The 26,303-nt window shown below is 34.0% G+C and overlaps 1 protein-coding gene across 1 annotated transcript in view; it reads left to right on the top strand.

Moving 5' to 3' along the window:
- The first annotated feature begins 12,959 nt into the window (after positions 1–12,959).
- LOC127727843 (sushi domain-containing protein 2-like) overlaps positions 12,960–26,303 on the top strand; it is a 30,773-nt gene continuing 17,429 nt past the window's right edge. The window contains exons 1-4 of the mRNA XM_052234957.1: positions 12,960–12,986; positions 13,494–13,787; positions 15,187–15,324; positions 16,587–16,693. Of these exons, the coding sequence (XP_052090917.1) occupies positions 12,960–12,986; positions 13,494–13,787; positions 15,187–15,324; positions 16,587–16,693 (566 nt within the window). The remainder of the gene's footprint in view (positions 12,987–13,493; positions 13,788–15,186; positions 15,325–16,586; positions 16,694–26,303) is intronic.

Genomic DNA, 26,303 nt, shown 5'->3' with positions numbered 1-26,303 from the left:
AAAACCCAGCAGAAGTTTGAATTTTGATTATACGTCAGTTACATCAGACGTCAATATAGAAAATAATGTTCCTTCCACTTGAGACTGTGAAACATCTAGTTTTAGATATGTTCCCTATGGTCATGTCCTTACAGGAGACCTCAACATCGTCGAAGACCGTGAGGTCATAACTTTTCTTAAGAAAGGACCGAAATATCGTCCTCCATCTAAAAATGATTGGAAACAGTGTCGTCGGGTCATTAAAGACGCTCTGTCTGTCTACTGTAAAAATTGGTGTAAACGTGAAAAATCGGATAAAAAATCTCTAGACAGTTATTTGAATAATATTATGAATACTGTAAATAGTCGTATATCTCATTTTGAAAACAATTCTGAAATTAGTAATAGGGTCCATGATATTCCCATTTCTAGAATAAAAAATAAACTCCAAGTACTCGCAAAGCGGTTTGTGTTTGTACCGGCAGACAAAGCAGCAAATAATGTAGTGGTGGTGTGACGCATATACTACACGGAAGTTCTCCAAAACGAAATTACAAATTCATCTACATTCAGGTCAGTACGCTCCACAGAGAGGCAAATTGTAAACAAGCATATCATTGCCACTACACAGCTTAAAGCCTCTTCCGAACATTTAAAAGTCCCTACTATGTACTGGTTACCTAACTTGCACAAAAAAACATTTAAATTCCGTTTCATCTCGCATCTAGTAAGTGTTCTACTACCAATCTATCGGTGCTTCTAACTACCTCCCTTACTACTATCAAAGAACTTGTTATTAACTTTTGTAATAAAGCTTATGAAAATAATGGTATTAGTTATTTTTGGAGTGTTAAAAATTCTTTAGAGGTTTTAGATAAAATACATGCTTTTGATGGTCCTTTCAATTCTGTTGACAGTTATGATTTTTCTACTCTCTATACTACACTTCCACACAATCTTATCAAGAAAAAGTTTTCATATTTATTCAAATGGTCTTTTGAAAAATCTTATTACAAATTTGTTTGCTGTAACTCGTTTAAAGCCTTTTTCTGTAACGAAAAAGGAAAGCATGCCAGATACACTTACTGGAAATGTGAAGATATGATTGAAGCTTAAAATTTTCTCCTGGACAACATATATGTACGTAGTAGGTATTCCTATGGGTACTAACTGCGCCCCTTTAATAGCAGATTTATTCCTGTATTGCTATGAATCTCAGTTTATGACCAAAATCAGTAAAGACACGTCATTGTTACATTTAGTTGATACATTCAACAATACCTTCCGTTATCTAGATGATATTTTTCGTTAAATAATCCAGAGTTCTCTAAATATACTACCGAAATTTACCCAAAAGAACTTACTTTAACTAAATCTAACATAAACAGCAGTAGTTGTCCTTTTCTAGATTTGGACATTTCAATCTCTAAAGGAAAACTCCATACGAAAATTTACGACAAAAGAGACGACTTTTCATTCCCTATTGTTAATTTTCCTTTTTTAGACGGCGATGTTCCTTTGGCTCCATCATACGGTGTTTATATATCCCAACTCGTTCGTTATGCCCGTGTGTGTAGTGATGTCATAGATTTTAACGAACGTAATCAATGCATCACTGGTAAATTATCAAGTCAGGGATTTCGGTACAATAAATTACGTAAAACTTTTACTAAATTCTTTCATAGATACAAAGATTTGGTTAGTAAATTTGGCTGTACCTGTAGAAAATTGATTAAAAACGGTATTTCACATCCTAAATTTAACGGTAATATAGTACTTAAAGCGCGGAAATCACTATGTGATCCGTGTAAACTCATCGAACCTTTAAACAAACTTATTAGTAAAGGTTATCTTACCAATGTTGTAATTAGATCTTTGAATATAGTTTACATTGGCACTAATATCGATTTTGTCATCAGCAAATCAAAACATAACTAAATTTGCTCTGCTGCATGATTTTTTATTATTAATTGTTTTTGGCTTTTAACTAGCTGTCAGTAACTGCGAGTACTCTCAAATCGTACTTTCTTGTTTATTTGACCTGTTGATACTAATTGTAATGCTTTTTTTTGTTATTTAATGTTATTCAGGGTTATATCTGGTCTATATACCAGCTTTGATAAGTGTTTGGTATTACTTTAAATTTTCACTTCGTACTATGAACATCAAAATTTTTTATTTTGTAAAAATATTTCCTTTCTCTATTTGAACTGTATCGTATACGTAACAACAAAATTATTTTCATTTACCTGTGTTTAAATTAATTGTAAATGGCTGATATTTTTGTTCGATCATATTGTTTTTCTTAAATTGTTTAACATTTCATAGCGGTATAACATGTTACTTTTATTATTCTTCCCTTAGTTAATTTACTTTGTATTTACATTGTATCATAGGTCAAATTTATTTGTTCAGTGTATGTTCACTGGTGTTATTATGTCCTTTGATTGACCTTAGCCATTTCAGTTGATATTTTATAGTGTGTCTTTCTATGTTGTGATGTTACACTATTGTTTCAGAAAAAGGGTGAAGGTTTGGTACCATTAAAACGTTTAAACCCGCTGCAATTGTTTGCACCTGTCCTAAGTCAGGAATCTGATGTTCAGTAGTTGTCGTTTGTTGATGTGGTTCATAAGTGTTTCTCGTTTCTCGTTTTTTATATAGATTAGACCGTTGGTTTTCCCGTTTGAATGGTTTTACACTAGTAATTTTTGGGGCCCTTTATAACTTGTTGTTCGGTGTAAGCCAAGGCTCCGTGTTGAAGACCGTACTTTGACCTATAATGGTTTACTTTTATAAATTTTGACTTTGATGAAGAGTTGTCTCATTGGCACTCATACCACATCTTCTTATATCTATTTACTGCAGGGTTTGTTGCTCGTGCTGTGTGGATGCAGTAGAATGTGTCCCCGTGCTTGTGGTGTATGCCCTTATATTTTTCAATTATGGGTTGTTTGCCTGTGAGAGAGCTTTCACATGTTTATTATATCTTTGTTCTTAATTGTCAATTACATATTATGGTGTTTGGATGTATAAATACTCATTCACGCCTGCTATTTTTATTATTGCCCCCTGCTATGGTTTTACTAAGATTTCTTACAGCCTCTGTTTTTGCCCTGTGTTTGTTATATGTCAGTATTGTAATAACAAGTCTTTAAGTCGGGCCTTTTATAACAGTTTTTGTAAGAGTTCTTTTACTGCTTTGCCTATTATTTCCTTTTCCGTCATTGTGATCCTTATTCATTATTACAACCTCCGGTTTTTTTTATTTTTCCTATACCCCTATTTAATTATCATGATTTTACGTAATGAAAAGAAAATTATTAACAACACAACTTCTAGGATATCCACGTGCTTAAACAAACGTATTTGTAATGCCTCTACAGCCAGATTGTTTAACAAAAATGCACGTGGATATCCACAAATTTTCCAGTGCAATGCCAAAAAGTGACTAACCTGTTTTAGATTAACTTCACAAAATACTGTACGGTCAACAGTGAACGGGAAAGCTTTTTCGCTCTCCTTTTCCTGTGACATAACCTGAAAAACTCAAAACTTTATATATGTGGTAACTTGAACCCAACCTAATAGTGGTATTCAATATGTGGGACAGATGGGACGAGCGTATTACAAAAGAAATCAAGAACACCTTTACCGCTTTCGTAAACCTAAAAAATTCAAAAGTTTGATATATCAACATTTAGATAAGCATGATCACAATCTAAAATTTATAAAATTCCTACCACTTGAAACCGTTCAGAAACAGCCAGGAGAATCACACAAGCAATTTGAAAAATCACGTGAAGTTCGCGAATGATTTTGGATAAAAAGACTCAAAACAGCTTATCTTCTCGGTCTTAATGACAAAATATTAGGACAGGGGAACATAACTAAAACTTCAATCGATGTCATTAATATTGTCGATAAACGACTTAGAAATAAAAGGTCTAATGGCAAACGCAAAAACCGTAATCAACGTATTAAACATCGTATAAATTATACACTTGCTGATCTGTTATCTATAATAAAAAATAATGGCAGACATCAAGTATTATGCAAACTGGGTCGGATACCAATAAGTAAATTATATGCTATTTTTCTGGAGTGTGATAAAATTTCTTTTTTTAGCCCAATGTATGAATACACCCGTATTATTACAGCCTTTTGTCATCATAGGCTATCTCCTAGTATCGATAAACCTGAAAATCATAAACGGCATTTTCTTAAATTAAAAAATATAAATAGAGGTATTGATTTTATTAACTTATCTAGTATATTCAATGACTCTACCATCCAAAGCCAAATACCTCAATATTTTGATAATATAGAACCACCTATTATTTCGTATTCTTATGAAAAAAACCAGCAGAAGTTTGATTTTTAATTATACGTCAGTTACATCAGACGTCAATATAGAAAATAATGTTCCTTCCACTTGAGACTGTGAAACATCTAGTTTTAGATATGTTCCCTATGGTCATGTCCTTACAGGAGACCTCAACATATTCGAAGACCGTGAGGTCATAATTTTTCTTAAGAAAGGACTCCTCCATCTAAAATAGATTGGAAACAGTAGCGTCAGGTCATTAAAGACGCTCTGTCTGTCTACTGTAAAAATTGGTGTAAACGTGAAAAATCGGATAAAAAATCTCTAGACAGTTATTTGAATAATATTATGAATACTGTAAATATTCGTATATCTCATTTTGAAAACAATTCTGAAATTAGTAATAGGGTCCATGATATTCCCATTTCTAGAATAAAAAATAAACTCCAAGTACTCGCAAAGCGGTTTGTGTTTGTACCGGCAGACAAAGCAGCGAATAATGTAGTGGTGGTGTGACGCATATACTACACGGAAGTTCTCCAAAACGAAATTACAAATTCAACTACATTCAGGTCCGTACGCTCCACAGAGAGTCAAATTGTAAACAAGCATATCACTGCCACTACATAGCTTAAAGCCTCTTCCGAACATTTGAAAGTCCCTACTATGTACTGGTTACCTAAATTGCACAAAAAAACATTTAAATTCCGTTTCATCTCCGCATCTAGTAAGTGTTCTACTACCAATCTATCGGTGCTTCTAACTACCTCCCTTACTACTATCAAAGAACTTGTTATTAACTTTTGTAATAAAGCTTATGAAAATAATGGTATTAATTCTTTTTGGAGTATTAAAAAGTCTTTAAAGGTTTTAGATAAAATACATGCTTTTGATGGTCCTTTTAATTCTGTTGACAGTTATGATTTTTCTACTCTCTATACTACACTTCCACACAATCTTATTCATATTTATTTAAATGGTCTTTTGAAACATCTCATTACAAATTTATTTGCTGTAACTCGTTTAAAGCCTTTTTCTGTAACGAAAAGGAAAGTATGCTTGATACACTTACTGGAAATGTGAAGATATGATTGAAGCTTTAAATTTTCTCTTGGACAAAATATATGTACGTTTCGGCGATAAAGTGTATCGACAAGTAGTAGGTATTCCTATGGGCACTAACTGCGCCCCTTTAATAGCAGATTTATTCCTGTATTGCTATGAATCTCAGTTTATGACCAAAATCAGTAAAGACACGTCATTGTTACATTTAGTTGATACATTCAACAATACCTTCCGTTATCTAGATGATATTTTTTTCGTTAAATAATCCAGAGTTCTCTAAATATACTACCGAAATTTACCCAAAAGAACTTACTTTACCTAAATCTAACATAAACAGCAGCAGTTGTCCTTTTCTAGATTTAGACATTTCAATTTCTAAAGGGAAACTCCATACTAAAATTTACGACAAAAGAGACGATTTTTCATTCCCTATTGTTAATTTTCCTTTTTTAGACGGCGATGTGCCTTTGGCTCCATCATACGGTGTTTATATATCCCAACTCGTGCGGTATGCCCGTGTGTGTAATGATGTCATAGATTTTAACGAACGTAATCAATGCATCACTGGTAAATTATCAAGTCAGGGATTTCGGTACCATATATTACGTAAAACTTTTACTAAATTCTTTCATAGATACAAAGATTTGGTTAGTGAATTTGGCTGTACCTGTAGAAAACTGATTAAAAACGGTATTTCACATCCTAAATTTTACGGTGATATAGTACTTAAAGCGCGGAAATCACTATGTGATCCGTATAAACTCATCGAACCTTTAAACAAACTTATTAGTTAAGGTTATCTTACCAATGTTGTAATTAGATCTTTGAATATAGTTTACATTGGCACTAATATCGATTTTGTCATCAGCAAATTAAAACATAACTAAATTTGTATTTTTTTCCAACGTGATTATATCATTCTGATCTATAAAGAGGTTAAACTAGCTATCCTACTGCCTGTCGATACACTTATTTTTGGCATTGCACAAGTCATGTCTTCTCTGACTGTCCATGCCGTTAAAATACTAAATCCCTGGGATGTGTTTCAGTTGTTTTTAGTCTCTGATGCATGATTTTTTATTATTAATTGTTTTTGGCTTTTAACTAGCTGTCAGTAACTGCGAGTACTCTCAAATCGTACTTTCTTGTTTATTTGACCTGTTGATACTAATTGTAATGCTTTTTTTGTTTTGTTATTTAATGTTATTCAGGGTTATATCTGGTCTATATACCAGCTTTGATAAGTGTTTGGTATTACTATAAATTTTCATTTCGTACTATGAACATCAAAATTATTTATTTTGTAAAAATATTTCCTTTCTCTATTTGTATCGTATACGTAACAACAAAATTATTTTCATTTACCTGTGTTTTAAGTAATTGTAAATGGCTGATATTTTTGTTCGAGCATATTGTTTTTCTTAAATTGTTTAACATTTCATAGCGGTATAACATGTTACTTTTATTATTCTTCCCTTAGTTAATTTATTTTGTATTTACATTGTATCATAGGTCAAATTTATTTGTTCAGTGTATGTTCACTGGTGTTATTATGTCCTTTGATTGAGTTAAGCCATTTCAGTTGATATTTTATAGTGTGTCTTTCTATGTTGTGATGTTACACTATTGTTTCAGAAAAAGGGTGAAGGTTTGGTACCATTAAAACGTTTAAACCAGCTGCAATTGTTTGCACCTGTCCTAAGTCAGGAATCTGATGTTCAGTAGTTGTCGTATGTTGATGTGGTTCATAAGTGTTTTCGTTTCTCGTTTTTTATATAGATTAGACAGTTGGTTTTCCCGTTTGAATGGTTTTACACTAGTAATTTTTGGGGCCCTTTATAGCTTGTTGAAGACCGTACTTTGACCTATAATGGTTTACTTTTATAAATTTTAACTTGGATGGAGAGTTGTCTCATTGGCACTCATACCACATCTTCTTATATCTAATAAACATAAACACATATATTGATTAACAGAATTAGATATACAGAGTATTTCAGATGGGGGGGGATAAGTTATCTTGATTCAGAAGAAGAACAAGAAGATGTCGAGATTCCAAGACATAAGGGGGGAATCAGGGATACCTAAACCCAGCAAATGTACCTCTTTACAACACATATTAATAAAACAAAATCTACGTACCACATCTGTCCTCCGCCACTTCTCAATCATGAGGAAGAAAACGAAGCTGCAACTGTTAAAAAACAAAGACGACATAATAACGAAACCAGCTGATAAAAAGGCAGCGCTGTTGTCATGGACAAATGTGATTATTTTTAAGAGACTGAAGAAAGATTTTATAAGAAACTAGACTCTGAAATTCAATCAAAAGATCACCACAGACTTGAAAATCATATGTCAAAAAAAGAATAAGCATCCATATAGGGTTAGGGTTAGTATAGCGAAAGATTAAAATGAATAATAAATCCACAAAAAAATCCTCCTGCCCCCTCCGAAGAACATTAAATTTCGTCCCCTTACTGTTATTGTCCGTATTGTTATTGTGCTAGTTCTATAATATAAAACCATCCATTTTTGTTATAATATTTTTTTTCCATTTTTCATCGAATATTTTCTTTATTTGCTTTCAGTTGGAATATCCGATGGAAAATGTAAAAATTAGACAAGAAATTTGTGATTATATTTTATAGAACAACTGTTAAGCAAATGTTTTAACTCATGTCTCCGAAATATAACAGTATTTCTAGCAAATATTTATCTCCATCCAGCTTATCTTCCTTACAGGATGTCGTACTTAGGCTGTCATACCATAAAAACGTTTATCACACAGCTCACATTATATTATATCTCCATTCATAAATTTATTAATGTCATTTAGACTTAAACGACGCCATGTTTGTTATGTGCCTCTGTTGTCTAATCTACTTATTTAAAAGGAAGTGGTACAAGAGAGATAGAAGATCTTTCAAATGCAAAAAAACAGAAATGGACCTCTTCTGGCTCACTACCGACGAAAAAAAACACGCTCAAGCGGAGAGGTCAATGACAAACACCATCTACAGGTAGATGGCACTAGTATGGATACACACATGTACTTACGGGACACTTGAAATACGCCACTTGGCTAGTGCTCCATACCAGCCATTATTATCAAGGTTTCGATTCATCGATTTTAAATGGGCAGATTAACAAGACCATCTGATTGAATTCCTTGAACGATGTAACTCTTTCCATCATTTATTTGAATTTACATACGAAACATCGAAGGGAAAAAATAACTTCCTTGAAACTACGAGTTACATCCAGAACGGAACGATGATAACGGATCTCCACACGTAGAAAACAGACAAACATCAATTTCTCTCTCCAAAAAATTGCCATCCCAAACACTGCTCCCGTGGTATCCCTTTCAGTCAGGTGTTGCGAATCAAGAGAAAATGCTGAACTGAAAATAAGGAAAATGTAACACTTGAACAACTGATACGGCTTTCGAAAAAGCCAACAGAATTGACCGCAAAGAACTTCTGGAGTACAAGGGGATAAGAATTAAGGAGCCAACAGAACACCTCTTAATTGTACTCACTTAACATCCTGATTTCAAAAATGTGTCGTAGCACTAACACAACAATGTATACATACTTCGTCTGAAATTAAGCCGAACAATGATAGACCTATAAATTTACTACCAAATATTTATCTCCATCCAGCTTATTGTCGTTACAGGGATGCCGTACAAAGGCTGCCATACCATAAAAACGCTTATCACTTCATAAATTTATTGATGTCATTTAGACTTAAATGACGCCATGTTTGTTTTGTGTGTGCCTCTCTATATATAGAACTAACAGAAAAAGCTTTAACAAGCTTATAGCAACACAAACCCCAATCAAAACAGGGCGTGATTCGTAAGGGTACCCATATTCTGTTTCGGATGTACTCTCCACTATAGTATACAGATGGAAAGATTATCCCTTGGATATACTATCCCTCCGATATACTTTCTACTATAGTATACAGATGGAAAGACTATCCCGCGGATGTACTCTCCACTATAGTATACAGATGGAAAGACATTCCCACGGATGTACTCTTCACTATAGCATACAGATTAGAAGAACTATCCCTCGGATTTACTCTTCACTATAGTATACAGAGACTATCCCTCGGATGTACTCTCCACTATAGTATACACATGGAAAAGACTATCCCTCGGATGTACTCTTCACTATAGTATACAGAGACTATCCCTCGGATATACTCTCCACTATAGTGTACAGAGACTATCCCTCGGATATACTCTCCACTATAGTATACAGATGGAAAACACTATCCCTCTTTTACAAAGTCTGCTTAAATTAGAAAGTTAAACATTCTATAATATTAGAAAAGGTATGCTTGTTAAGCAGAGATTTCAACACATTAGTTATACATTGTATATGTCTTGTAAAAAAGGTTATTACTGCTATATCAAATATTACTGTATTTGTATCTAATCTGTTTACATTATTGATGTTTGTTTAGAACAGATAACATGATTATATTTATTTATAAATCATACAAAAACTTACTCCTGTAAAATCTATTGGTATACATATGCATACTATAGGCATGTTTTCACTCCAACTATTAGTAGTTTTCTTCATACAGGGATGTTATTGTGTCCAGTTAAACGATTTTTATCCTTACGGAAAGTCGCACGGAGACCATAGAGTACCTACCAACGACGACGGCAGCTCTATTCGAGTACCCATTAGTACATCGTTTCCATATTTTAATCAAGTATTTAGATCTCTTTACGTAAGTAATAATTGAACGTTTATTTCTTCTGGTAACCACATGCACCGGAATAATGTATCAAATATTTTTAGAATATAGCAAAGTGCTCTCGACCAATGAAATTGTAGGATTTGCTGTCTCTTAATTGTGAAGAATTAATGTAAATCATGTTCTTAGTAAGGGATTATCCTATTATTTGGGTCTATTTACAGTTCAAAACAAAGAGTTTCTATATATGAGTTAAAACTGCCCCGAAGCACATTTATCAGATTGAAAGGATTTATCACAGTGATTGAAACTGACTAAAAGTTGAATTGTGAAACAAACAAAAAATCAAAATATGTTGAAGTTTACTGGTGCAGTAAAATTTGTACCTTTAATGTTATAATGAAAATATTAATAACTTCAAATTATTAAAAAATTAAACAATATCAATTAAAGCAATGCAAAAAAATATAAAAAAATAACCTAAATCTTTAGCTTTCCAAAACTCTGATTACTGAACCAGCGGTTGGGAAGAATAATTATTTCCAATATTCCGATAAAATAAAAAAAAACAACAGGAATTTGATTTATGTTTTGAATATATTTAAAACTTTTAAAGGCATTTTATTTGATTATTTCTCTGACATTATGAAATAGTATTTGATTTAAAAAGCCGGACCAAAATATTGGCTGTGAAATAAAATTAGTTGTAACTCAAATGTATTTATTGATTTAAACTGTAAATACAAAAAGGACAATTCCTCACTAAAATATTACATGACTTACATTCATACTCACAATCAAGAAACATATACAATTCCTACCATTTCTTTGTACTGTTGTGTCACCTAATGTATATAACGCATTTTTTAATATTTCCTAAATTATAAGAAAGTCCTTACACCACAACAAACTAATCCATAAATGAAATGCCTAAAAAATGAAGTCATGCATCAATTCTAAACATTACACTGACAATGAAACTATAAATTCTTGAATACAACCAATCAAGAGATCATTTGAGCCTTGAGCACTTTACAATATTCTAAGTTTGTAAGAGAATGATAATCCCTTACTTCATGATAAGTACTCGCTAACGCTCGTACTTAATCATGAAGAAAGGGATTATCATTCTCTTACATATACGATGACCATCTCTGCAAGATACTCAAATCTTTTTTTTATAATTAATTGTTACTTGTTCATTGATTGACAGGCATTCACATTATATTATCTATTCTGGAACATAATGAAACAAGTGAGATAAAAAAGAAAGCATACGGTGCTTGAATCTTCCTTAACGTTGATTGAATTATCATTCTCTTACATATACATAGTTGTCAGGTGACTCGATCCTTTATTTCATTTATAGTCCAGTGCGATTTAGTCACGAAAACAAGAAAACGCTTTCTTAAGTACTTTAGTGCACACATTTAAACTCGACTTTATCAATCAAAAATAGACAACTTAGTATCTTTAATTTCTGGTCTTCCAATGCAAATTCCAGTTTCCGTTCAATCAAGGTGAAATATCAAGGATATGGATTACTAAAGGGTTTAAAAATAAAACAAAAAATAGTTTGGGTTTTGTATGAAAAAGTTATCCCAGCACATAATTATGTGAACCGTATAAAAAAGGATACAACAGTTCCCAATCAAGGTAATACCAAAAGGCAAAAAACCATTTTCGACCAGTAATTACGGTCAACATTATGATAATGGTCAAATGTTAAATATTTCTCGTGGGATTAACTTATATATGGTCACACTAATAAAAATCTCTCGAATCTCCTTGGAATTAACGTTTGGTATGGCCACCCTTATATAAATCTCTCAGATCCATCAAAATATAAGTACTGTCATCATCATAGATCATTTGGATGGACGTTATTGAATCTTGTAACATTTATCCAAAATACCGCCTGTATAAAAAGGAGTCTCTCTATATAATTAAATAGATTGTGTGTTTTACGTCAATGAGACAGCAATACACAGACATAAACAGCCAATATAGATATCGACAGGCCAACATCAAGTCTAATACAATAAACAGACATAAAAAGCCAGTCGACAGGCCAACATCAAGTCTAACACAATACACAGACATTTGCAGCCATTATAGATATCGACAAGCCAATACCAAGTCTAATACAATACACAGACATAAACAGCCAATATAGAAATCGACAGGCCAACATCAAGTCTAATACAATAGACAAGGGTCTAAACAATGTCATAAGCTTTAAATCGCTCCTAGTCTACAAGAGGGGTTTGAATGAAATTAACAGATAATATCAGAGATCTGCAATCATCATTAAATTATCGAAGATTTGAATATTATGTATCATCTATAATGAATTATAACTGACATTAAAACACTGTAAAGTGAAGTAATATTTAGGTTTGGTCAATAACGTATCGACAACGTTAAATCTGTTTGGTCAACCTTACCTACCAATTTACACTTATCACCGGGTTTGTACTTACAAGAGCAACACGACGGGTGCCACATGTGGAGCAGGATCTGCTTACTTTCTGGAGCACCTGAGAAAAACCCCCAGTTTTTGGTGGGGTTCTTTTTGCTCTGTGTTGTGTTTTGCGTATTGTTGTTTGTCTCTTTGTTTTTTTTCTTTTTAAGCCATGACATTGTCAGTTTATTTTCGACTTATGAGTTTGAATGTCCCTTTGTTACCTTTTGCCTCTCTTTTGTCTCTTAAAGGAGAGGTGGAAGATACCAAAGGGAGATTTTAACTCATAAGTGGAAGACAAAAGGAAAAAGTCATGGGAAAAACGACAAAAAGACAAAAAGACAAACAACAGTCATCCGAACACAACAGAGAAAACTTAAGAATGATCAGAACGATTAAATGTGTGAATATGTTCTAAATAAGGCAGTACTAGGTGAATGAATACGAACAAGCAGTATCTTACATATCATAAAATTGTTATCACCTTTGGAGTAAAATTCAGAACAATAGGTATACTAACTTTTCTGGTTCGTGTAATGTTCATCAAACCTTTGTTCTCAGAAATCATTTTGATGATTGGTATAATGATTAACTTAGGTTCTCGACTGTGGTTCTATCTTATAGGTTCCTCAACAAATTTTCGACAAATATGGTTCTTTCTTTTTCTACAATGGTTCTATCTAAAAGGTTTATGGCTTTATCTCAAATGTTTCTCGACAATCGACAATGGTTATATCTCAAAAGTTTCTCGGCAATGATTCTATCTCAAAGGTTTATGATTTCATCTCATATGTTTCTCGACAATGGTTCTTTGTCAATAGTTTCTAGACAACGGTTCTATCTCAAAGGTTTCTCGACAAAGGTTCTTACATGCAAATTTTGTTTTAAATCCAAACGTTATTCTTTACACAAACATTTGCAAATACATTCTAGGTGAACACAAATGGGGCAATTTCTTTTGATGAGACACTCAGCACGTATACACCTAGTGCTTTCCCTCTGAACGGAAACAAAAAGATTGTTGCACCCTTTTGGTGTGACATTGATACAACGAACGGAGGTGATGTATGGTATTATGAAACAAACAATCAAGATGTGTTGTTCAAAGCTACAGATGATATTCAAAAGATATTCCCTGAACAGACAAATTTCCGTGCTGCATGGGTGTTTGTAGCTACATGGGATCACGTTGCTTTCTATGGAGCAAGTAGTACAGGACAACGAAAGGTAATTGATAATGAAATACTGATTTGTATTTGAAAGCCTTTTTTCTTTATTAATAGTGTTTCTCTTTAATTGCCATGACGTACAAGGTTCTTTATCGAGAACAAGCATTATAATATATCATAATAATAGTGATCTATAGCAGTCAGTTACATGAGCATGAACATGTATTTCTTGGTATAAGCTGTTTTGCTCCGTTCACGATTTACTTTCAAATTAAGTTATGAAATCAAGACCCTATTCTGATATCAGCAGTATTTGAAATGAAATTGTGCTAGCCTAAGAAAATCAGGTCGCATGTTATGGTCTTGCACCTTTAGTATTAAAGATTTTTTACCAAGAACAGACAGGCGCACTGAAGATATACGCTGTGAAATGTTCATCTAATTATATAATTATTATATATAAGAACTTTAAAAAATATAATGTTGTCTGATATAGAACCAAACCAAAAACTAACAGTTTATGTATTTTATTTGACATTGAAATCACTTTGGTGTACTTTGTGTCAGTTTATGGTGTACTTGGTGTCAGTTCATAGTAAACACGCACTTTATTATATGTGACATTGATTTCAGTGAAATTACTTTGTGTACTTAGCGTCAGTTTATAGTTAAAAAGCTCTACATGTTATGTGATATTGATTCCAGTGAAATTACATGGTGTACTTGGTGTCAGTTCATAGTAAACACGCACTCCATTGTATGTAACATTGATTCCAGTGAAATTACTTTGTGTACTTGGTGTCAGTTCATAGTAAACACGCACTTCATTGTATGTAACATTGATTCCAGTGAAATTACTATGTGTACTTGGTGTCAGTTCATAGTTAACAAGCACTACATTGTATGTAACATTGATTCCAGTGAAATTACTATGTGTACTTGGTGTCAGTTCATAGTTAACAAGCACTACATTGTATGTAACATTGATTCCAGTGAAATTACTATGTGTACTTGGTGTCAGTTCATAGTTAACAAGCACTACATTGTATGTAACATCGATTCCAGTGAAATTACTATGTGTACTTGGTGTCAGTTAATAGTTAACAAGCACTACATTGTATGTAACATCGATTCCAGTGAAATTACTATGTGTACTTGGTGTCAGTTCATAGTTAACAAGCACTTCATTGTATGTAACATTGATTCCAGTTAAATTACTTTGTGTAATTGGTGTCAGTTCATAGTTAACAAGCACTACATTGTGCGTAAGATTGGTTTCAGCGAAATACTTTTGTGTACTTGGTGTCAACTGATAATAAACAAGCACTCCGTTTGATATAACATTAACATTGATTCAAGCGAAATTACTTTGGTTTACTTTGTGTCAGTTTATGGTTAATATGTCGCCCATTGGTTTATATATTATGATTCAGAATTTTTCATGTAATTCTTTGCAGAGAAATACATTCCAGTGTATTCTAATAACTAATGGAAGACATTCATTTGCTATCTTTCTGTACAACAAAATAGAATGGACGACTGGCAGTATGAGCGGTGGTAATGCAAATACTGGTTTAGGAGGAACTCCAGCACAGGTATGTTAAATAGAAATTAATAAGACGCTCGGCATGGCCAGTCAGGGTAATTCAAATACTAGTCTAGTAAGACATAAAACACCGATGTATAAAAGAAGAACAGACGACCGACACTGCCACTGAAGGTCATGCTGATACCGACTTTTAGTAAACCCAATATCGGTCTAGAAGGAACTTCAGGAAAGGTATATTCAGTAAAATGGACAATCGACATTTCCAGTCAAAGTCATACAGATACTGATCTATGCTGATTTCAAGGACAGGTATATTCAGTAGAATCGACTATCGGCACGTTCAGCAAAGGTACGCAGAAACTGGTCTTGTAGGAACTTCAGGACAAGTATGTTTAGTAGTTACGTTCGGTGTGTATAATGCGGATCCCGTTCTAGGAAGCTAACCAACACAAGTATAGAATGGTACTAATGCAGACACTTGACTAGGTGGAATTAGATGATAATATAAAAACTTTTTTTTTCAATCACCAAAGGGAAAGACAAACTCATAAGTTAAAAACGAACAAAAATTGAAAAAAAAATGTCAATCTAAAATGAAAAGAAAAAATGTAAAAATTGATAATATTAATAGTAAATGACTAAACCAAAATATGGTATAAATAATAATTATATAATACTATGAATTTGATCATTTATATTCTGATAATATTCAATAAATTTGGAAACAGGCATGCGCCGGGAATTAAAAATCAGTATGTTGATGGGTTTCTGTAATTGAAGCAGAAAAAGAAGAAGATTAATTGGCGGGGTGGTATATATATAAGTAGCCTGTCAACACTAAGGTTGTAAGTTCGAACCCGCATGTAGCAGGTAGGTTCGATTCCAATCTTAATTGACTAGGATTATCAATTTTCCTGCCGATGCTGGACCGGTGGTTCTCTCCGGTTATTTCGTCTTCCTCCATCAATAAAAACTGACATCCACAAAATGACTAATAGTGCTGAAAGAGGGGTTAAACACCAAAAAAGCAATCAATCAATCATCTTATAAAACAGCTTTCAATTTTGAAATAAACATTGTTGATTACATACGACATTTATTTCTGAAATAGAAGAAAGAACCTAAGTTGTGTGAGCAAAACATTTGATACGTGTGAGAACTTCATAACCTTGAACAAATGTCACATGAAAAAGGTATTTATTTATCGAACATCTTTTAGCATTTACTTTTAAAAAGTATCGTGATTCTTTAGTTTCATTTGCCATTAGTTTTTTTTTATGAAACAGTCTCGCATCTTTTCAACGCTAGGTTGGCTTTGATGCAGGCGACGGTCATAATTATATGGCAATACGTGAATCAAGAACTCCGGCTGTTAAACAGGTAGCAAGCCTTAGTAATGTCAAAATAGAAGGAAAGTTTGTATACCGAACTGACACAGAGACAGTTAAAGATGGAGGGTGTACCACACATACAGGAGGTATTTACTAGCAGTATAATTTGTGATAAATGAACTAAATGCAAACTTACAAAGAAAATCATTCAAATATAATTAGAATAATTTTTATATGCATATACGAAAAATAAACAATACATGTAGATGTACTACGGGCAAAACTCATAAAATGATACTCTGTCCCCCATATATAAATCGATTGCAAATCTTATGATTTGTCTATGGAAACCCAAAAAATATTTCGGATAAAAAACAAAATAAGAGATGCACAATGGTATTTGATGACTATTCTTATATTGTTTCAATAAAATATGATTAGGGGTATAGGAGGAATTACAGATAAATGGCAGAGTTCATGATTTGCGTAGGAAAGCACCCTCATCACATCCCCATTCACACGTGATACAAATTAGAGTATGAAAAAGTTTCATTAAATTCTGATATAGATTTTCGGAGTAGAAGCAGATACAAAATGTATGCGAATATGACAAAATTCATTCCATTTCAAAGCAGACTCCTAAGTCGTTCGGTTGAAGAAATGAATAAGAGGTGGCAAGTACATTATGATAGTAAGTATCTTTGAAAGTTTTACAAATTCCGTCAAGAAGTTCATTTAAATTAGCGGAAACAAAATTGAACGGAAGTACAAACAGACGGACAAACCAATCACAATAAACCACCAACTTCAAAATGCAGTGCGTAAAAAATACAAATATGCACTGTTTTTCTTCTACATGTTCTGAGTTCAAGTTTTAATTGATGTAGAAACTCAAAGATTATATAAATCTATAAATCTACACATTTTTTACAATTCAACTATACTATCTTCGGTTAAGACGATATGATAAAATTCAAAGATATAAACAAATAACTCCTTTATTTATCAGTTTAGTACAATAATGTGTTATATGTTTTTTATCTTTCTTTTTTTTCAAAATTACACATGAACATTTTTAGTGAAATAAAGTGCCGTAAAGTTTTTGACACAGTCTAGATTAAATTTTGCAACCGTCCTGTCTTTATGACGCTGGTCAGGTGAAAAAGAAAAGAAACTTTTCAGATTTCTTGTAAAATATTTAGACCCCTCTAGAATTTGTGTAAATCAGTAGACCTCTGTTGTGAAACAAAATAACTCATCAGAGATACGGTCGTTAAATGTTTGCTAAATGTACAAGTTAGCTTGGAAACATAAGTTATGAGATTAGATCAGTTCAACACTAAACATTTGTTTTCAATCCAGGCTAAACGAAGTACAGGATCATTACAATGGTTGTAATAATGGGGAAAAATATGAAAATATTCTGACTATAACTCCCCACAAATAGCTGAACTGAAAGCTGAAACTGAAAATCACAAGTTTGGGCTATGTATTTGCTTTAAAGATTACAGAAGACACCAAACATTTCTCGTTTTAAACATACAGTAAATATTTCTGTAGTTATGACTTGTATTATTACGGGGACGTTAGGAAGTCGTTAACAATTTCGAATCATAACGTATTTAGTTTTTCTGAAGGTTCAATATTATTAAGATGTCTAAGATAAACTAACTTTTGTTAATGCAGTATGTCTCCATTGTCAGCTATGATCGATTTAATAACTGCACTTCAAAGTAATCTGAAATCAAACAGAAATTCGCGATTTTTTTTATCAATCTGGATGTTAACAATATCTTGCATGACAAGTTTTATTATTCTTTTTTTATTAGATGTTCTTCCTACTATTTTACAGATGGTAACTACTAGTATATGCTCCGTTAAGGACTATCGATATTCTTCTGCTAAACAGTGATTTTCATGTGCAAAATGAATTTTGTTTACAACCACTTATGTTACTCCTCTGTTTATAGTAATTATTTGTGTTTACAGGAAAACTGACAATATTCCCTCGATATGTGACGATGTTTGGTGGTACAGTCTTGTCAATAGGAGGTCCATGTGCAGATCCTACTGACAAGATATCTATTATGTTTAGAAACAAGCCTGAGGTTATAACGTGTACATTTTTTTCCCACACCGCTGTCAGATGCATTACTCCAATGATGTACGAAACAGGTGATGTGAATGTCACATTAACAGTTCTACATACACATAATACATCAGTTTTCACAGGAATATGTACGTTCGGTATGTAACTATTTTAAATAGACATAAGACATCACTGTTTACAGAAATATTTATGTTCGGTAGCCTAAGGGTACTCTAACCTTTAACGATAAGAAATAAATGAAAGAGCATTTTTTTGCTTTCTTCAGGGGCCGAGGTCAGTTTTCAGAACAACAGAGAATAGATGAGGGTATTTCAACGCATCGTTTCGGATAAAAGATATGCGATACCCGTTTCTCAGAGTCTGAATTTAGGTAACATTATCAAACAAGGCCTGTGACGTTTGAGATACTTCCATCGCATATTCAAACCTCGTCTTCTCTAAATTCACTCAACGGCTCAGGGGTTTCGAGAAAACGTTCTCGCTTTGAACTTGGTATGTTATGGATTCGATCCTCGTCGGGATCAAAGCATGGAGTTGAAAATGGGTATGTGCTATTCTTCTCTAGTTATGTGGCATTTATCTAAGTGCAAAACTAGTTGTGAAACGTATGCCTGCTTTAGGAAATGTCATCTGCAAACGGCTACCTTTGAACAAGCACTATTAAAATCCTACCAATCATATCTATTAGGTACAAAGGCTTTATTTCATACGGGATTGCACATCCTCATTTTTACGGCAATATTGTTTACCGTGCCCGGAAATTTAGAAACGATCCTGGTAAACTTATCGATCCTTTAAATAAACTTATTCTAAAAAGGTTACCAATTCAACACTGTAATTAGATCATTAAATATTGTTTTTATTGGTACTAATATTGATTTTGTTATCAGTAAATTAAAAGCAAACTAAATATTGTTGTTATATACATATACACATTCATGGATCTACAATCTGTCGATACCTGTATCTTTGCATTGCACAAGGTCATGTTTTTCTCTGACTGTTTATGACGTCTTTACAGTAATTCTATTGGATGTTGGATGTGTACGGATTGGTAATTTAGTCTTAGATGCATGATTTTTTTATTAGTTGTTAGTGGCTTTGAACTAGCTGCCAGTAACTGCGAGTACTCTCAGATCTGTACTTAGTGTCTTTTTGTTGTTCGGATGTACAAGTACCCAGCCACGTCCACTTGTGTTTGTAGTGTTTGTATTTTTATCCATCTGATGAGTTAAGCCTCTTTCAACTGATTTTTATAGTTCGTTCTTATGTTGTACTGTTACACCACTGTCCCAGGTTAGGGGATGGTTGGGATCCCTCTGGCATGTTTGGCCCCGCCACATTCTGTATGTGTGTGCCTGTCTCGGGTCAGGAGCCTGTAATTCAGTGGTTGTCGTATGTTTATGTGTTACATATTTGTTATTCGTTCATTTTTTGTAAATAAATTAGGCCGTTAGTTTTCTCGTTTGAATTGTTTACATTGTCATTTCGGGGCCTTTTATAGCTGACTGTGCGGTATGGGCTTTGCTCATTGTTGAAGGCCGTACGGTGACCTATAATATCACGCTAGTTCACATGTTCTACTCCTGAATATGCAATTAAGAGCTGCTACTAGCTGTTAAGCAGTCTTCATCTATCTAAATCGACAAGAACTGGTCGTATATGCAAGAGAAACCAATCAGTTGTCGGAACACATAAACAAGAACTCAGACACCACAGAGACAGACTTGAGCAGTCTTATTGTTTTGGTCGAATTAAAAAATACTATTGTGAAATCAAAACGTAGAACCTTTGAGCCGATAGGTCGGTGTTTGAGTGTTAAACACGTGGGGAATGGTGAACACTTCTAACGTCCACTTAGATGTGTATCCTTTTTTTCGAACGTACCGTTCTTTTTAGGCGATACGCACTTTGTCTCAAACCCGAAATCGAAATTTTTGCATGGAGGAATATCCCCATAAAGGTTTCAGTGCACCCAGTTTCCATATTCATTCTGATTTGCTGGCACGGGGTATCTTGATGGACCGTCCTGTGTTCGGCGGTGATCAACGAACACATCGGCAGTCGCATAAAATTCCATTATATTGACAACAAACATATCATAAGTGCACTTAGAATAAGCTAAGAAATACTTAAATATCTACTTCATGGTTGCGATCCAGCATTTGACAACACGACTTTTTTGTGTTCTCGGTAGAGTAAAGTTCAAAGTCATGCTTCCGAAGCAGCTTGTTGGCCTTCTTGTTGTAGAATTTTTGTCCCTTTTACCGTCCACAGTTTTTTGGATACGCGTGACCTCAACACTGTTTGATAGGCAATTCTCACGAATTTTTGTCCTTTAGCGGTACCAGCCAACCGTACTATGAAGCGTTACTGATGTTCAGGATGAAATTGTATCCTTTAGTCTGGAAAACTCCACGAGATCAGCTTCCTTAGTCCGTTCATACCTACAAAAATCACATGTTGTTTAAGGAAATTACGTTGGACGAGTTTGTGCAACTTTTCGGCTATTTCGTCCGACAAACCTTGTTTTTACACTCACCTCACAATGATAGGTTTGACGATGACGTAACCCATTCTCTATTTGACCATAGGGTTATCTTTAAGATTGAGCTCACCGAACATGTCTCAATCAGTGTTGCGTGTGGTCATGTCCCTGTGTTTAGCATAACAGCTCTTTTGATCGATATTAACCAAGGTTTAGGTTTACCATCTGCATTCAAATGGTTGTGTTATCACACACCGGGTCTGGTAAAATTATGTCCTTGCTGATGCATTTCTATGGGCAAACAGTTGACCAGCTTGTTCATGATACTTGCAACTGTGGGAAATCAGACTGTGGTAGGAAGACGTTTTCAAGCAACAAACAGACTCATTTGCTTGCTCGTTTTCAAATTTGAGTGTAGACAAGAGTGTTTACCCAACCATAAGGAAAGAGCATTAATTTTGTTATTGATGCGGTGCAAATGATTTCCAACCCCATTGCCAGAGATGGTCATTATGACATGTGGAATTATTCAACAGCGTGTAATTCTATAAATTAAATGGCATTCAACACGATTACTGACGGCTTGTAGCGCTTGGAAAGGAGTTGCTTGTTGCATGAAGCCAGGCAAAACAAGCAAGCAACTTTCAACATCGCTTTGACAAGCTTGAATTGAGACGGGACCTTTCAAACTTTTTGAGCATAAAAAGAAGCTGTTCCTGCCATAATCCCAACCAAATCTTCATCTGCTGAGTTTACCAATCCGTTTCATCAAACAGACGCATTCCTATTATCCACAGCTCAGGGGTATCTCCACCTTAGTATGACTGTTCATCCTAACTATACGTTTTGATTTCGATATCACTAGTATCGTCTACGGGAACGCCCTAGTTACTTTTGATGCAGGCATCTAAAAAATACGCGATGTCGTCACTTTTTATAGATAAATACAAACATCAAGTCTGAAATACAGCATCACCAAATGTGTGTCTACCGATTTAATCCTTCAGGAGTGCACGAATACGACCAGCAGTCTGGGACTCCATTGAACAGCTCTGATGCATAGATACGAATCAACATCGAGAAGCAAGATATATTCCTTCATCAGCTAAGAGTTATCTTTTGATAGAAAGAAAACGAAACGGCTAACGCAGACGAAGATATAGTGTCACTCGCGATCGTGAGCATTGGTGTAATATGCCTGTTTAAAAGCGTTGGCTACAGACTGTCTTGACAGAAGATCGAGCACCTTACTGATCCAGGTATGTCTAGTGTCTGAGAATGATAGTCGGATCGATTCTGAGCTGACTCTTTTCCTTCCTTTGAAGAGTTATGAGATGGCTCTGGCAAACGTTTAGACTTACATTCATGTGGGAAATAACAACTTCAAGTATTAACCGGCCTAAGGTGTGAATTGGTTCGCCATCAAATAAACACTTATTTTACTGTATCGTAGACATCAATGACAATATTCAGCGACATCTACGACTCAATAAACACAAAACCAAAATCAGCATTATTTTCAGTCTCGCAGCACACTGAGGGCCACTCAAATTAGCCAATAACTATCAGTGGACTTTGACATGGTCAACAGTATCAGTACAAGTTAAGATTCGAGCAAAGAACATACACGTACATTGTTGTTCAGTGGTTGTCGTTTGTTGATGTGGTTCATAAGTGTTTCTCGTCTCTCGTTTTTTATATAGATTAGACCGTTGGTTTTCCTGTTTGAATGGTTTTACACTAGTCATTTTTGGGGCCCTTTATAGCTTGCTGTTCGGAATGAGCCAAGGCTCAGTGTTGAAGGCCGTACTTTGACCTATAATGGTTTACTTTTACAAAGTGTGACTTGGATGGAGAGTTGTCTCATTGACACTCATACCACATCTTTTTATATCTATGTCGAAGGTTATACAGCAGGCGAGAACATTGTCAACATCATCAGCTTGAACAGCATTCTTGTCAACAGTAATACCATATGGGGTGGTTACTTGATCGGATGGCAACAATCTATTATCCCATCGATCTCAGAGGTGAGCATATAACCATGCGCATCTTCGTTTTGCTTAACTTTTTGATCCCTTTTGGTTTTGTCAGCTCTAAGTTTTTGATTTTTAAATATTTCGGCCTCGATCATCATGAAAGAGATATTAATTGTCAAAATGTGTATTTGATGCAGTAAAACTGGTACCGTTAATCTTATTACTGACACTGTGTCAATATCTATGCCCAAGGGTATCACTAGCACAGAAGAAAATATTCTTAGTATTTTATCAAAATGTGTTATAAAACTTGAAAATCGTATGAAATTAATGAATTATTTCCCTTGTGCAAAGCCCTGATACCTTGTCCAGGTTTGGCCTTGATATTTTACCTTTTTTGTTAAATCAGCTCTTCAAGGTTTGTATTAGGTTTTGTCGAAATGTGCATCTGGTGCAGTAAAATTGGAACCGTTAATGTAATTCGTAATGGATCTTGAACCTGACGCAAATACGATTCAGTTTTTGCTAGAATTAAAATCATACCTCTAACCCTGTCTCCCATAATTCAACACGGAGCCTTGGATTTGTAAGTTTGTTTGAATTTTTAAGTCAGTTGTGTTGTATGTGTATGCGGTATATTTAAACAGTTTTGGCTGCTGGGTCCCCATTATTGTCGCATTAACCAATTATGGTCTGTTTGTGTTGCTAATTTAATTTTGTCAATATAACGGATCTATTAACAACTGTCATACAAGTGGGAGGTTTAGCTAGTTATAGACCAAGGTTTAAACCCTCATTTTCTTCGGAAAAGGGCATATACCAAGTCAGGAATATGAAAGTTATTTTCTATTCATTTCGTTGGTTGATATAGTCTATCGTTTGGTTTCGTCAGGTTTTATGGACTTCCCCCTTTTTGAATTTGCCTTGTTCGGTATTTTTGATAGTAATTTGTCCCACGAAACCTCCTTCAAGGGTTTCCTCATCTTTGTTGAAGCAAGTACAAGCACAGACCAAAACCATTTCTCCTTGGTCAGTCACTGTGAGGATTTTACTTATGTAAACCATGCCATCCACTTCTATCACCTCCAGGATTTTGTGATTCACTCTGATAGACAAGTCATTCTTATTATAGATTCTTGATTCTGCAAGTCCACCTTTTCCTGAAAGGCGTCTTTGCTGATGAATTCAATTTCCCGTCCTACCTTTCCAACTACCGTCTCTGTACAAAATCAGTGTTTTATTTAGAACTCTGGCGTTTTTTCTCTATAAAATATGACAATGCAGCAGAATTCTAATTTTTCCAATATTTATTCCAATGACCTGTGATATGTATGTATTGTTAATATCTGTTATATGGCAAATATATGTCTTAATGATCTTTCATCTGGCTAATACATATCGTTTCTGTTTCATTTTGTGCAGTGAATCCAGCAAGCGTGAAGCCAAACCTAAATAGAATCAAACCAGAAGAATGGAAAGTTGGTGAAAATGTTACGTTAAAATGGGAAGAGTTGCCATTTGAGGCAGACTCAATTGCAATCGAACTGTTGACTCTCACTGTAAATAAGTATTTAATTCTTTATGTATTTATGGAAGAATTTCAGCAATATGTGGTGCTCCTCAACATAAAAATAAAAGCATGTTTTCCCGTACTATGCACATATCAAACATTCTCAAAAACAGTACTTGTTAATTTAGTGTATAAGACAATTTTTATGTCCTTTTTTAAAAATATAAACAAAAAGAATAAATTACAGGTGAAATCTGATTGTATGTTTTGTAGGCATGAGAAACATAATATAATAATGTAAAAAGCATTGGATCAAGCATTCTATAGTTACCGCACGGAATCGAAATTAAGTGCAATATTCAAATTATTCAAGGACCATAACTCCCGAACGATAAAAGTGAAGATCTTCCATATCAAAATTGGCCATTATTTGTTTCATGAAAAGTATTAGTTTTTAACCCTTGATTGGGCGGTTAATAATTCATTGCAAATGAACGACTATAGGTGCCATTTCCATTTAATCCAGACCATAACCCATAACCCAAGAACGACATGTGTGAAAATCGTCGATTTCGAACTTGATTTCAAATTTGTCATGAGAAACAAAATATTTTAAAATCATAGGTTGAACAAGGTATTGCTCTGAAACGACCTGAACAGTTCTCAAGTTATTGCAAGTAAACAGCTTAAGCTGCCCGCCTGAAACCATAACTTCAGCCCGAACTCTCCGCAAAACTTCAAATCAGTATCCCGTTAAAGTTATGAATAATGATTTGGGGTATTCATCAACGATACAGCAAACTTATGACACAAAACAAAACAAAATACATCTTGAGGTCAACGTACAGTACGAGATAAGTATCTACACAATATGTTGAGGACTAGTTCTTGAGTCTAGAAGAGTTGTCAACGAGATACAACCCGTCTTTTTGCATGATTATAACAGTTTTCCGAGTGTGAATTCGCATTGCTATTAGACGTGTCTCGGTATTTATACATATATATTTAGTTATGATGTTTCGTTTGTAAGTCTGGTCGGATATTGTGTTATGTCTTATCTTTTGTGGTTTGAATTTTATTTTAATCAAATTATATGTATGTAAAAGTTAAGATAATTAATCAGCTAGTTCATTTATATGATTTTTAGTTTAAAGCAACTATATGCACAGGATTAATTTGTTTTTACACAGTTTTGATTTAGAAGAAAAACCGACATGGTTAGAAAATACAAATAATTACACCATTACTAACACAATTCTATATTAATATTCTTGTAATGGGTAGAAAACACATAAAATAACACCATTACAAACTTAATCCCAACTTTATATTCTATTTTTTTTATTTACCTATGACGTCACTTTTTGTGGCGTTGATACTTTCGTGTGACTTACAGTTCATAATTCTATTGTGGTGTACATGGGAGGTTTACATGTTGTAATGTACTATTATATTACTTATTTATGTATTTCTCTGTCCTGAGTGTTCCTGCGTTTATTTGTACTGTATTCCTGTCACGTAATGTTGTCATTAAGCGGTATTTTTAACATTGCCATATAAGCGGGAGGTTTGGCTAGCCATAAAACCTGGTTCAACCCACAATTTTT

Source organism: Mytilus californianus, unplaced genomic scaffold (assembly GCF_021869535.1).
Source record: "Mytilus californianus isolate M0D057914Y unplaced genomic scaffold, xbMytCali1.0.p SCAF_2, whole genome shotgun sequence".
Classification (NCBI taxonomy): domain Eukaryota; kingdom Metazoa; phylum Mollusca; class Bivalvia; order Mytilida; family Mytilidae; genus Mytilus; species Mytilus californianus.
This window is presented reverse-complemented; position numbering and strand designations above follow the sequence as displayed.